The sequence below is a fragment of the Mixophyes fleayi genome, chromosome 4, assembly GCF_038048845.1.
Source record: "Mixophyes fleayi isolate aMixFle1 chromosome 4, aMixFle1.hap1, whole genome shotgun sequence".
Classification (NCBI taxonomy): domain Eukaryota; kingdom Metazoa; phylum Chordata; class Amphibia; order Anura; family Limnodynastidae; genus Mixophyes; species Mixophyes fleayi.
Window position 1 is genome coordinate 9,345,575 of NC_134405.1, and position 13,840 is coordinate 9,359,414.

General features: G+C 33.9%; 2 protein-coding genes across 2 annotated transcripts; both read right to left on the bottom strand.

The window, feature by feature from the left end:
* Positions 1 to 3,030: 3,030 nt before the first annotated feature.
* Positions 3,031 to 10,547, bottom strand: LOC142149650 (uncharacterized). The gene is given in 3 exon segments (XM_075204967.1): positions 3,031 to 3,792; positions 8,329 to 8,534; positions 10,484 to 10,547. Coding segments are annotated over 3 exon segments (1,032 nt in total).
* Positions 10,548 to 11,086: 539 nt separating this feature from the next.
* Positions 11,087 to 12,073, bottom strand: LOC142149651 (uncharacterized). The gene has a single exon (XM_075204968.1). The coding sequence runs from the start codon at positions 12,071 to 12,073 to the stop codon at positions 11,087 to 11,089; it is 987 nt and encodes a 328-aa protein (XP_075061069.1).
* Between the last annotated feature and the right edge of the window lie 1,767 nt (positions 12,074 to 13,840).

Below are 13,840 nucleotides of genomic sequence, written 5' to 3' on the forward strand. Positions count from 1 at the left end.
AAGACACATAAAGCCAAGGTGACTACTAATATCCATATTACAGGTAAATTGTACAGCGACGAATAAAAGTCTCAAAATTCAAAGATTATTTTATGAGATCAGTAAATATGCCTCGTTGGAATTTGATGAATCCAAGTTTCTACAACGTTCTTTTATCTAAGCTTGTTGACTCACAAGGAGTAAGCTTGGACTGCTTTATCATAGAAGTGCTACTGTGTATTTTTAAGGTTAACGTCTGTTAAAAATAGGTCATGAGAAGGACTGGATGAGCAGTGATCTAATTTGGTTCCCTAAATTTGACATTTTTAAGGTTGAAATTGTTCTAGGGCATTGATGCTGTCCTTGTGAGAGACCTCAAATGTAGCTTTGTGTACTTCTCAGAGTATCCCTGGTGGTAAGAACCGATTGTCATGATAAACTCTTCCCCTCCAAACATCTCTGACCACATCAAGAGATAGACCTCAGCTCAACCACAGTGCTCTACTTCTGACCTTCCACTCTCTCTCGCTCTTTAAACCTTTTTCCACTCCCATCTCTAAGACTTCTTCCAATCTGCTTCCAACCAATGGAATTCCTTTCAAAACTCATCTCTGCAAGCTTGCCTACCACACTCCCTCCTAGACCATCATGTCCACTCCAACTATTTCCTCTGTCGACCTCATTCACTCATGTCCTACCTGCATCAACTGTCTCTCATTACTCCCTCTCTCTAGAATGTAAGCTATCATAGGAGGAGTCCTTTATTCCCTAAACCTCATGTATGTCAATCTCACATGACTTTGATATGGCAAAGTCTTCTGCTGTTTGTTCACTCTCACACATGGAACTCATACTTGTATCCATACTAGCCATATGCCAGCTCATGAGTATCCATGTACATGTTGTTATACTTAAATGTATTTATGTATATGTTAAAAAGTTTATTATATTCACATTTCTCATATCTGTAAGATGAACGTCATATTTGTAAGCTGATTGTCCAGCACTATGGTATCTGTGGTGAACTATATATAAACAATGATGATGAAGATGAGGAATGTCGTCAGAAGTATTAAAATGAAATAAGTCTGTGATGGAGGCTTCAATTTCGAGAGCTAAAGATCAAATTAGAAGCAGTGATTAATCCAACCACATTCAGTAATGTTGTGGGACGTTAATGAAATGAAACGATAAGAAAATCCCTCATAACGTGTCCATAAAATTGGAACGATTTATGGGAAGGTTGTCCATGATGGGCATTGCTATATGGGAGTGGTGGGTACAGAATAATTATTATTTTTTTATGCAAATAATGCAGCTCAAGTAGGGCAGTAATTTTATGCGATGCCCTGGAGGTGGTCTGAGGGTATTAGAGCTGATGGATATGTATATATATATATATATATATAATGGATAAATGTGTGTTAAGTTTACTTCATTAGCCACCTTTACACAGTGAGTTGTTGTCGCTCTGGATGACCGGAGACAAGGAAAGACAGCAGCTAGCAGGGAATACTAGGTATGTTTTCTTTTACTCAGCAATTGCTGATTGTCAGTATGATTATGTGCCTGATTCATCAAGTCATGCAAACTGAAAGCAATGTGCGCTTTAATTTAAAGTTCCCAGTAATCGGCTCTGCAGACTCTCGAGTGCAACAATTACCCGATCTGAAAGACCTATTCAATTAATGTCACCTGCTAATAATATAGGCATTAATGATAAAAAAAAAATTAAAAAGTGTATTTTTTTTTTTTTCCCCAAATGAAATTCATTTATTAGGATGTTTTTAATGTCTACTAATCATAAAATACACTTTTACAGTTCCTCCTGATTACAAACACATGTTATATCATGCATACGAGACTGTCATCACTAGTAATCAGGACTAAAACTAGTCCTGTAGCTGGAGCAAGAGATGCAGCTGAAAATCAAGTACCTGAGAGATTCCCAAAGCTTGACACGTGTTTGGCACTTACTGTAAAAATAATAATAAAATAAGGAGCACACTCATTCCCTGCCCCGTTCCCTCCAAGAAATCGTAACCTATAGTAAATGTTCTTTGTACATTGCTGCGTTTAGTTGTGAATGGTCCAGTTCTGGGCATGTGCAGATTAAGTTAGCGGTTTATACGCAAAAAATCGGCATTTATGTTCCATGATGAATCCGACCCAGTGTTTATATTTCAGTTTAGGCAAAAAAACAGATAGCCAATACATTTGCTGTATGTTACTAATGTGTTCTTTGCTGTGTTTTCATTATTGGTTGTCATACTGTCAGCATGGATGATCACCTAATTATCACCCCTGGTTACATCATCTATAATGTAGAAGAGTGTACAGTGCTCAATACTACTGAATATAGATAATAGTTCCACAATCAAAAACAGAATCTCCACATTTATCAATGTCAGATTTTATTAAACATCAGTGTGATAGAAACAGCTGCAAGTAACATAAATGGTAATTACAGATATTGTGTGAACATGGTCCTTCAGTCTATATACAGGTCAGTGCTGTCTGATGACAATCACTATAGAGTATAAAAAAATACTTTTGATGGTACCCTGGGAAACAATATGTCCTTCCGGGAATTATTTAATAACATGGTGTGAAGAACTAGGATGTGCTGTAACCCATAGCAACCAAAAATCAACTATTAACAGTCCAGTGTCATAAAACCAGCAAATGTGATGATCTGATTGGTTGTTATAGGATACAGCAGCCAGTATTTTACATTCAACATTTGCCAAATAATTCTTTCTGAGTACATAATTGTTAAAACAGAGGGAGATAAGGCAGCAATAGAAAAGTATGAGGGAAAGAATGTAGAGGCTATAACATAGATCAATAGATCAATAGTACTGAGAAGAGCTGCTGAGACTCAGCTCCCAGCACTTGCATGAGCAGAACAGCCGTATATTACAGAGATTAACAAGGGTTGACACGTCATTATTATCTAGATTTAGTTATATAGAGCTTTAGTTCATATCAGGAGTAACATGCCAGGTGGAAAGATGTCCCCAAGTCCAATAATCAGACAGCTCTAGTCTTTTATGGTTTATATCCTCTGTGAATCCTCTGATGTCTAACAAGATGCGATTGCTGGATAAAACACTTGCTACATTCAAAGCATTTAAATGGCTTCTGCCCTGTGTGAATCATCTGATGTTTTACAAGATTTGTTTTCAGGGTAAAACATTTGCTACATTCAGGGCATTTAAATGGTTTCTCTCCTGTGTGAATCCTCTGATGTTTATCCAGGCTTGATTTCTGGGTAAAACACTTGCTACATTCAGAACATTTAAATGGTTTCTCTCCATTGTGAATCATCTGATGTCGTACAAGACTTCCTCTGTGGCTAAAACACTTGCTACATTCAAAGCATTTAAATGGCTTCTGCCCTGTGTGAATCATCTGATGTTTTACAAGATTTGTTTTCAGGGTAAAACATTTGCTACATTCAGGGCATTTAAATGGTTTCTCTCCTGTGTGAATCCTCTGATGTTTATCCAGGCTTGATTTCTGGGTAAAACACTTGCTACATTCAGAACATTTAAATGGTTTCTCTCCATTGTGAATCATCTGATGTCGTACAAGACTTCCTCTGTGGCTAAAACACTTGCTACATTCAAAGCATTTAAATGGCTTCTCTCCTGTGTGAGTCCTCTGATGTTCAACAAGAGTTGACATGTGGGTAAAACACTTGCTACATTCAGAACATTTAAATGGTTTCTCTCCTGTGTGAATCCTCTGATGAACAATAAGGTTTGATTTACATGAAAATGTTTTGTCACATTCAGAGCACAGATAGGGCTTCTCTTCTTTTAGATTCATCATGTGTTTTACAACAAATTAGTTGTAGAAAGGTTCTCCTATTCAGAAGTGAAGTTAACTGCTATACAGAAGAATTGATCACTCTAGTATATATGACTTGTAGGTGAGTTTTTTTGGTACACTCAGATGCTCAGAGAACAAGGACCTTTCCAAGATGTCTTCTGTTATTAATGGGAATCCTGCTCATTAATTCACCTGTAAGCAAAAAGAAAGCTAAAATTTAGCAGCCTAATCATTATATTAATGAAACTAGTTTAACAATAGTCATGTTATATTGGACATGGAATACAATTTTTTTTTATACTCTAACAACTATGACTCGGACATTGACCATTGTGTTAATTTTTGTGTACATTGAGACAGAAACATACATACTTAATAGAAAACTGTGAAGTCCTATCTGTACACTCACACAAGACAAGAAAGTTGTGATATATCCACAAAGGAGATAATAGACTTGCCACTGACTTACTATTATTAACAGTGTACATATTTAGATGTAGGTGTTGCTCACGTGAGTAAAATTCACAACAAGTACAAGAAAGAAAAAAAAGTGATAAAAATTAAGCACTCTGGAGTAATTTAAATATATATTTAGTAGATCATGTGGCAGCAACTTATAGGGTGGTCCTGTCCAGTACTAGTAAGGTGTATATAATAAAGTGACCACTAAGTGCATATCTACATATACTCACAAGAACAAATTTTGTGACACTAAGTGATTACCCAATATTAGTGATAAACAAATAAATATCAAATAAATAAACACTATACAATAGGCTGCTCTTTCCTTGACACCTGTTCCAGGTATATATCTTCAAAGAATCACACAAGAAAAAGCACAAAACAGTGCAAGAATAGCAAACAAATTTAAATAAACAGTGATGTGCTCTAAAAAATATCCGTGCACCAAAGGAAATTAGATATAAATCTTATCTGACATATCTGTTCTCCTCTGCAAGTATTTGGCTATTGAATCTCTTAGGAAAAGTTATGTTGTGCTCATAAAAAAAATGTAAGGAATATCATAGTGTAGCTCTAAGATTGGTGCTTTTTAAAGTGTGATTATATATACGCACACACATATATAAATATATTGTTAAAGATAGAAATATTGCCACACTAAATTCAGTATCATGTATACAATTGTTTGCTCATGAAAGTATTTGGACTTTGATCTTAATTGTACAACAAAATTTTGCTTATAAGTTTACGGTAAAACACATTTATAACAATACAATATCTACAACATAGTATCCCCTAATATTTGTGTATAATGCTGTTAGATTGCAATAATAACTATATAAACATTGTTAATACAAAAACACATCCCATGTGTACAATAAAATATCTATAACATAATACCTATAAATGTTTGTGTGTATATCAGTATATTCTTATTTATAATATAATTATCTTACTCTGAAGATTTCTCCTTCTATCTCTTTCCCTCCTGATCATTCTTACTGTTCCATCCTTCCAGCTCTCCAGCCACCAACTCACTAACACTGGGCTGATACTGCCTATTTATAGTCATTCCTCCCCATCTCTCTTCAATAGTTCCCGGGATGATCAGAAGGTTCTCAGACTGTTTGTCTACAGGTCTCTCATGTAAATCCCATTGACATGTAAATGAGGTATAAACATTCCTAAGGCCACTTGCTACATGGGAAAATTCTAATTAGACCTTGGCAGGATCTTGCATTCTAATTAGATCTTCGCAGTCTCTGACATCCTGTTATGTCAACAAATGGACCTATTGTTAAGTATTCACCTATTGTCTAGGCAGAGAGTGTCAGCAGAGTGACCTGTTTTAGATATCTGCAGTAACTCATTTTAATATTGTTCATTCTTAAAAATGAACTATAACAAAATATAGTAATGTAAAAAAGATATTGCTCAAGCGCTGCAATTACTAAAGAGAGAGATGATCTGAATGTGTTGTCCTCAGCAATGATAAGTGATGGTTAGGGGAACAATATACAAATATTTAACAAAGTTATATAAAGTTATACAACATAATATGTTGCAGGTAAATGGTGTCCAAATGTATCACTAGTTCAAATAGTATATAAATATACATAAACTGATTTGTAAAGGCAGATTATTAATAATATTTATCTAAATTATGCCAGAATGATAACACCCTTAAGATGGGTAAACACTACAAAAACTTTAGACCAATTAGTTGTCTCTAACGATTGTATAAACGACTGAAGTACCGATCAGCAGCCGATTCAGGTGTACACACTATACCCAATTACCTTCAGATCTCTGCTCTTCATCTGTCATAACCATCGGCTACATGTGACAGCTGCCCCGGGTGTCAGTGGATAAAGCAAAATGCTCCATGAACTTTGTAAGATTCAGAAGCTAAGATGTTACTTTCCGCACTGCTACATAAGATAACAGTGTTTCAGCAAAGACTGACTGCAGGTCAGACACCAGCTCCGTCCGCTGATACTGATAATCATGCCGGCACCTGTGACTTATGTCCAGACTCTCTGTGTCAGGAGTATAATTTATGTGCTGCAGTAACTTCTATAGACTTTGCTACAATTAATTTCAAGTGGAATCACATTGTTAGATTAATTTGAAGAAATATAATAACAGGTTAACAAAATAAATTGACGAGGATCTAATCAGATGTATTTTTACCAATTTTATTTAGTATACTAAGCACCAATCACTTTTCACTAACTCATATTATAATTTAATATTTCACTTTCAAACCTTATTAATTGGCCAGCACATAGGATATGAAATGTTTTTAATGAAATAAATTAAGCAAAATGTTTTTTTCAATCTTAGTCTGTTAAACAGTGCCCTGATTAGCATCTTTTTCCCCTTTTTCTTTATGCATCATGGCCAAAAAAATTCTGGGGAGCAGCTCTTAGTTAGAGAAGATTAAATATATGTGAGATGAGTTATCAGTCCACACATTAAACTGTATATATAGGTGCATGTAATACTCAAAAATAGATTATATACATAATACACTAGGTGGTGCAGAATTTTGTCTGTGGTGCGGATGCCTCTTCTCTCTATCTATAGATAAGTAAACTACAAACATCTATCTCACACTCACTTTTAAAAAACAAGACTGTTACCAGCACCAGGGATTGGTACCAGAGCTAACACTCTTAAGAAGCCTTCAGCTACTCACAAACATACCAAAATACAATCAAAACACAATTTATCCAAATTTACCATCACTGAAACATTAATTGCAAAAATATAGCGTTATAAACAGAAAGACTGTTTGAGACATAAATGATTCTAGGAACAAAGCCAGAATGTTACTAAATGTAATTTATTATGACAACAATTAGTCACAGTGCTTATTGGTAAATGGTTATTAGACTGGGAGATATTTTATTGGCGAGTGGGGAACATCATTTAAGATATAATACTTAATTCACTAAAATAAAGAAAATCTTAGAATGTTATTAAATGTAATTTAATATGACAACAGTCACAATGCTTATTGGTAACATGGTTATTAGACTGTGACATACTGTAATAGTAAAAATATACTTAAAATTAGAAAGAAATAGAAGGCAGGAAATACAGAATTGGATGCACATACTTTGGCATAGTAAAAAGCTAGAAGAATTAAACAAATTCTCAGGTTAAAGGATAATTCCCAAAATTACAATTTTAACAAGAAATAATGTAACATATACAGTGTCCAGTACAAAGGACTCAGGGTATATTTTCATTTTAAATGCATGAAACAGAAAAAACGTCAAGTATCCATATTCAGCATTGTACAACTCAGTTGTACAAATAAACTAGTTACCCATTTACAGAGAACGTCACCTCTGACTGTACAGTCCAGTCTCATTGCCTTTGATATTTCCAGTCACTGCATAGTATTGATTATTCTCACCAATATAACATTATTTACATGATCTATCAATATTTAACATTTTCTGCATCTGCACATTTCAGGGACAATGACTAATCCCTTATGCTTGTCTCTGCAGCACCTCTGTGGTGTCTCTAAATGCTGGAATTACACCATATTGACTATCCGTGGACGGCAAAGTTTTAAAGTGAGACATTTTTGTCTTCTTATCTATATCATGTAAGTAATGTATGAGTAGGACAGCAGTATAATGCAGAGCTCTGCAAGGGCTGCCCTATTGTCATTGTGTGATTGTGTACTGCAGCCTTATTTCTTAACACTTAGACCATCCCAGAGGGAAAATGTCCCCAAGTCCCCTTGTTAAACCACTCTAGGCTTATCTGACACTTAACATGGCCTTGATGTTATATAAAACACTTGCCACATTTTATATATAAAAATGATATATCCTCTGTTTGGATATTATTTGATACATAGAGATAACGTGTTGGAATTAGTGGCGCTATATAAATAAATCGATGATGATGATACATATACTACATTCAGATCCTCAGGGTCACTTTCATGTATAAATCCTCTGGTGACAAGTGCTTTCCTCTCAATTAAACACTTGCTACATTCAGACCATTTAAATGGTTTCTCACCTTCACTCCTGTGTGAATCTACTGATGTTTTGCAAGATCTGACCTTTATGTAAAACACTTGCTACATTCAGAGCATATAAATGATTTCTCTTCTGTGTGAGATCTCCTATGTGCATCAGGATTTGAATTATTAGCAAAACATTTATTACATTCAGAGCATTTAAATGGTTTCTCCCCTGTGTGAAATCTGTGATGTTTTACTAGATCTTATTTTTGGGTAAAACACTTGCTACATTCAGAACATTTAAATGTTTTTATTTCTGTGTGAATCCTCTGATGTTTAACACAAACTGATTATCTCTAAAACACTTGCTACATTCAGAGCATTTAAATGGTTTCTCTCCTGTGTGAATCCTGTGATGTTTTACAAGATACCACAGTACTGATAGAGAATATATAGTTATATTACACATATGATACCACAGTACTGATAGATAATATATAGATATAATACACACATGATACCACAGTACTGATAGAGAATATATAGATATGTTACACACATGATACCACAGTACTGATAGAGAATATATAGATATATTACACACATGATATCACAGTACTGATAGAGAATATATATATATATATATATATATATATATATATATATATTACACACATGATACCACAGTACTGATAGAGAATATATAGATATATTACACACATGATATCACAGGGCTGATAGAGAATATATAGATATATTATACACACAATACCACAGTACTGATAGAGAATATATATATATATATATATATATATATATATATATATATATATATATTACACACATGATACCACAGTACTGATAGAGAATATATAGATATATTACACATATGATACCACAGTACTGATAGAGAAAATATATCATTGCCAAAATATACTTATAATTATGTAATCAATGGTTGACTCATAAAAATAATTTGGTCTTAATCTTAAGTAATTGTGTAACAAAAGTTGGCTTTTATGATTGTGGGAGATCTAATTTATTACTGTCCTTATGTATATATCACATACATTTGTAAATCTAGAATGATGCTTTTGATTATATTACAAATATATAATAATATTTGTAATGGTTAATGAATATCTAACTACACTGCAACCATAGGAGAAAGTGGATACATATAATGTACAGTGTATTATCAGGATATTTAAAGTGCAACACATGTAACACAGCTTTGTTTTTCAATAAAATATTCACTAATAGATAAATTAATGTACAGAATATACAATGTACTGTAGTGTACCCTAATAGTTATAATGGTGTTAGATTGCAATACTAACTGTGTAAACATTTTTAAGACAGAAACAAAACCCTCATGTATTGTGATAAAATATCTTTAGCATAATATCTATAAATGTTTGTGTATATATCAGTATATTCTTATGTATAATATAATTACCTTACTGTGAAGATTTCTCCTTCTATCTCTTTCCCTCCTGATCATTCTTACTGTTCCATCCTTCCAGCTCTCCAGCCACCAACTCACTAACACTGGGCTGATACTGCCTATTTATAGTCATTCCTCCCCATCTCTCTTCAATAGTTCCCGGGATGTCCAGAAGGTTCTCAGACTGTTTGTCTCCAGGTCTCTCATGTAAATCTCATTGTCATGTAAATGAAGTATAAACATTCCTAAGGTCACTGAATACAAAGGAAAATGCTAATTAGACCTTGGTAAAATCTTCTAATTAGATCAGCACAGGCTCTGACATCTTGTTATGTCAACAAATAGATTTTTTTGTTTAGGATTTGTCTATTGTGTAAACAGAGAATGTCAGCAGAAAGACCAGTTCTATGTATCAGTTATAACTCTGATATCAATTGTATTTATTGTTAAAAATAACATATAACAAACATATGTAAGTAAATTTATTATAATAAATGAATTGGTAAAGAAAGATTATTAATGATATTCATCTAAATTATGCCAGAATGATAGATATCTCAGAAACTCATTTAAAACTATCAAATTGATTTACTACACAATAAATAACTCCTTTTCATTGTTATAAAGCAGGTGATAGCACCACGAGGAACATGATTCAAAGATTTATGTATACAATTATTAGAAACAGCTGTTAATAATGATCATATATCAGATGTCACCTGAGTTCACTTTGCAATGTCATTCATGGACATTAGTTATCCTACTGGTCTCTGTACCTACATGAGCAGAACAGCAATATATTACGGAGCTCTGCAAGGGCTGCCCCATTGTTAATGTGTGTTTTTGTAGTGCAGCTCTAGTTCACAACAGTTGGACCATCCCAGAGGGAAAATGCCCCCAATTCCACTTGTCAGACCCCTCTAATCTTCTCAGACATTTAACATGGCCTTGATGTTATATAAAACACTTGCCACATTCAAAAATATGATTGCACATCCCTTGTATGGATATTATGGGGATACAAAGTGATAACTTGTTTATGATACATATGCTACATTCAGATTCTCAGGATAATTCTCATGCATGTATCTTCTGGTGAGTGACAAGTGATCTCCTTTCAATTAAACAATTGCTGCATTCAAAGCATTTAAATGGTTTATTTTCTGTGTGAATTGCCTGATTTTGGATTAGAGCTGACTTGTGGGTAATACACTTACTACATTCAAAGTATTAAAATATTTCTCCCCTGTGTGAATCCTCTCATGTGCAACAAGAGCTGACTTGTCACTAAAACACTTGCGACATTCAGAGCATTAAAATAGCTTCCCTCCTGTGTGAACCCTTTGATGGTTTTTAAGAGTTGCCAATTAGGTAAAACTCTTGCTACATTCAGAGCATTTAAATGGTTTCTCTCCTGTGTGAATCCTCTGATGTGCAACAAGACTTGAATTTTCGGTAAAACACTTGCTACATTCAGAGCATATAAATGGTTTCTCTCCTGTGTGAATCCTCTTATGTACAACAAGAGCTGAACTATTTGTAAAACACTTGCTACATTCAGAGCATTCAAATGGTTTCTCTCCTGTGTGAATCCTCTGATGTGCAATAAGATTTGAATTATCGGTAAAACACTTGCTACACTCAGAGCATATACATGGTTTCTTTCCTGAGTGAATCCTCTGATGTCTAAGAAGATGTGACTTGTTGGTAAAACATTTGCTACATTGAGAGCATTTAAATGGTTTCTCTCCAGTGTGACTCCTCTGATGTGCAACAAGACTTGAATTCTCTGTAAAACATTGGCTACATTCAGAGCATATAAATGGTTTCTCTCCTGTGTGAATCCTCTTATGTAAAACAAGAGATGAACTATTTGTAAAACACTTGCTACATTCAGAGCATTTAAATGGTTTCTCTCCTGTGTGAATCCTCTGATGTGCAATAAGATTTGAATTATCGGTAAAACACTTGCTACATTCAGAGCATATAAATGGTTTCTCTCCTGAGTGAATCCTCTGATGTCTAAGAAGATGTGACTTGTTAGTAAAACACTTGTTACATTCAGAGCATTTAAATGGTTTCTCTCCAGTGTGAATCCAGTGATGTTTTACAAGATCTGACTTTTGGGTGAAACACTTGGAACATTCAGTGCATTTAAATGGTTTCTCTCCTGTGTGAATCCTGTGATGTTTTGCAAGATCTGACTTTAGGGGGAAACACTTGGAACATTCAGAGCATTTAAATGGTTTCTCTCCTGTGTGAAACCTCTGATGGACAATAAGCTTTGATTTACATGAAAATGTTTTGTCACATTCAGAGCACAGATAGGGCTTCTCTTCTTTTAGATTCATCATGTTTTTTACAACAAATTAGTTGCAGAAATGTTCTCCTATTCAAAAGTGAAGTTAGCTGCTATACAGAAGAATTGATTACTGTAGTATATCTGACTTGTAGGTGTATTTTTTGGTACACTCAGATGCTCAGAGAACAAGGATCTTTCCAAGATGTCTTCTGTTATTAATGGGAATCCTGCTCATTAATTTACCTGTAAGCAAAAAGAAAGTTAAAATTTAGCAGCCTAATCATTACAATAATGAAACTAGTTTAACAATAGCCGTGTTATATTGGATAATGAATACCATTTTTTTATACACTAACAACTATGACTCAGGCATTGACAATTGTTTTTCTGTACATTCACAGAGAAACATACATACTTAATAGTAATCTGTGAAGTCCTATCTGTACACTTACACAAGACAAAAAAGTTGTGATATATCCACACAGGAGATAATAGACTTGCCACTGACCTACTATTATTAACAGATTACATATTTAGATGTAGGTGTTGCTCACCTGAGTAAAATTCACACCAAGTTCACTAAAAAAATTCTAAAAATGAGGCTCTCTGGAGTAATATAAATATATAAATAGTAAATCATGCGGCAGCAACCTAAAGGGGGCCCTGCCCAGTACTAGTAATGTGTACATAATAAAGTGACCACTAAGTGCATATCTATATATAGTTATAAGAACAACATTTGTGGCGCTATGTGATTACCCAATATCAGAGATAAACACCTACACCTGTTCCAGTAATACATCTGCAAAGTATCACACAAGAAAAAGCACAAAACTGTGTATTGAACACATTTAAATAAACAGTGATGTGCTCTAATCAATATCCGTATACCAAAGGAAATTAGATATAAATCTTATCTGAGATATCTGTTGTCTTCTGGAAGTATTTGGCTAAAGAATCTCTTCAGAAAAATTATGTTGTGCTCATAAAAAAATTTAATATCATAGTGTAGCACTTTGGTGCTTTTCAATGTGTGATTTTATATATATATATATATATATATATATATATATATAGATGCATAGATATAGACAAATTATAACAAAATATATATAATAAATATATATATAACAAAATTTTGGTTATAAGATTATGGTAGAACAATTTATAGCAATACAACAACTACAACATAGTATCTCCAAATATATATGTATGCATGTAATATTGTTATTCATAATATAATTACCTTATTCTGAAGATTTATCCTTCTATCTCTTTCCCTCCTGATCATTCTTACTGTTCCATCCTTCCAGCTCTCCAGTCACCAACTCAATAACACTGGGCTGATACTGCCTATTTATAGTCATTCCTCCCCATCTCTCTTCAATAGTTCCCAGGATGACCAGAAGGTTCTAAGACTGTTTGTCTCCAGGTCTCTCATGTAAATCTCACTGACATGTAAATGAGATATAAACATTCCTAAGGTCACTGAATACAAAGGAAATTTCTAATTAGACCTCAGCATGAGGTAAAATCTTCTAATTAGACCTCAAAGTTTCAGACATTCTGTTATGTCAACAAATGGACCTTTTCTTTAGGATTCACCTATTGTCTATGCAGAGGGTGTGAGCAGAAAGACCTGATCTAAGTATCAGCAGTAACTCTGATTTCAATATGATTCACTGATAAAAATAAGACATAATACACAGATTTGCTTTATTGCACTGTAAGGACGCACATCTGGGACATATCTCAAAGGGACACCCCTTTATCCTAATAATAATCATACTAATACTACTACTACTAATAATAATAATAA

Excerpts from the sequence above, each read along its gene's own strand:
- LOC142149651 (XM_075204968.1), bottom strand. The coding sequence starts at position 12,073 with ATGATGAATCTAAAAGAAGAGAAGCCCTATCTGTGCTCTGAATGTGAC.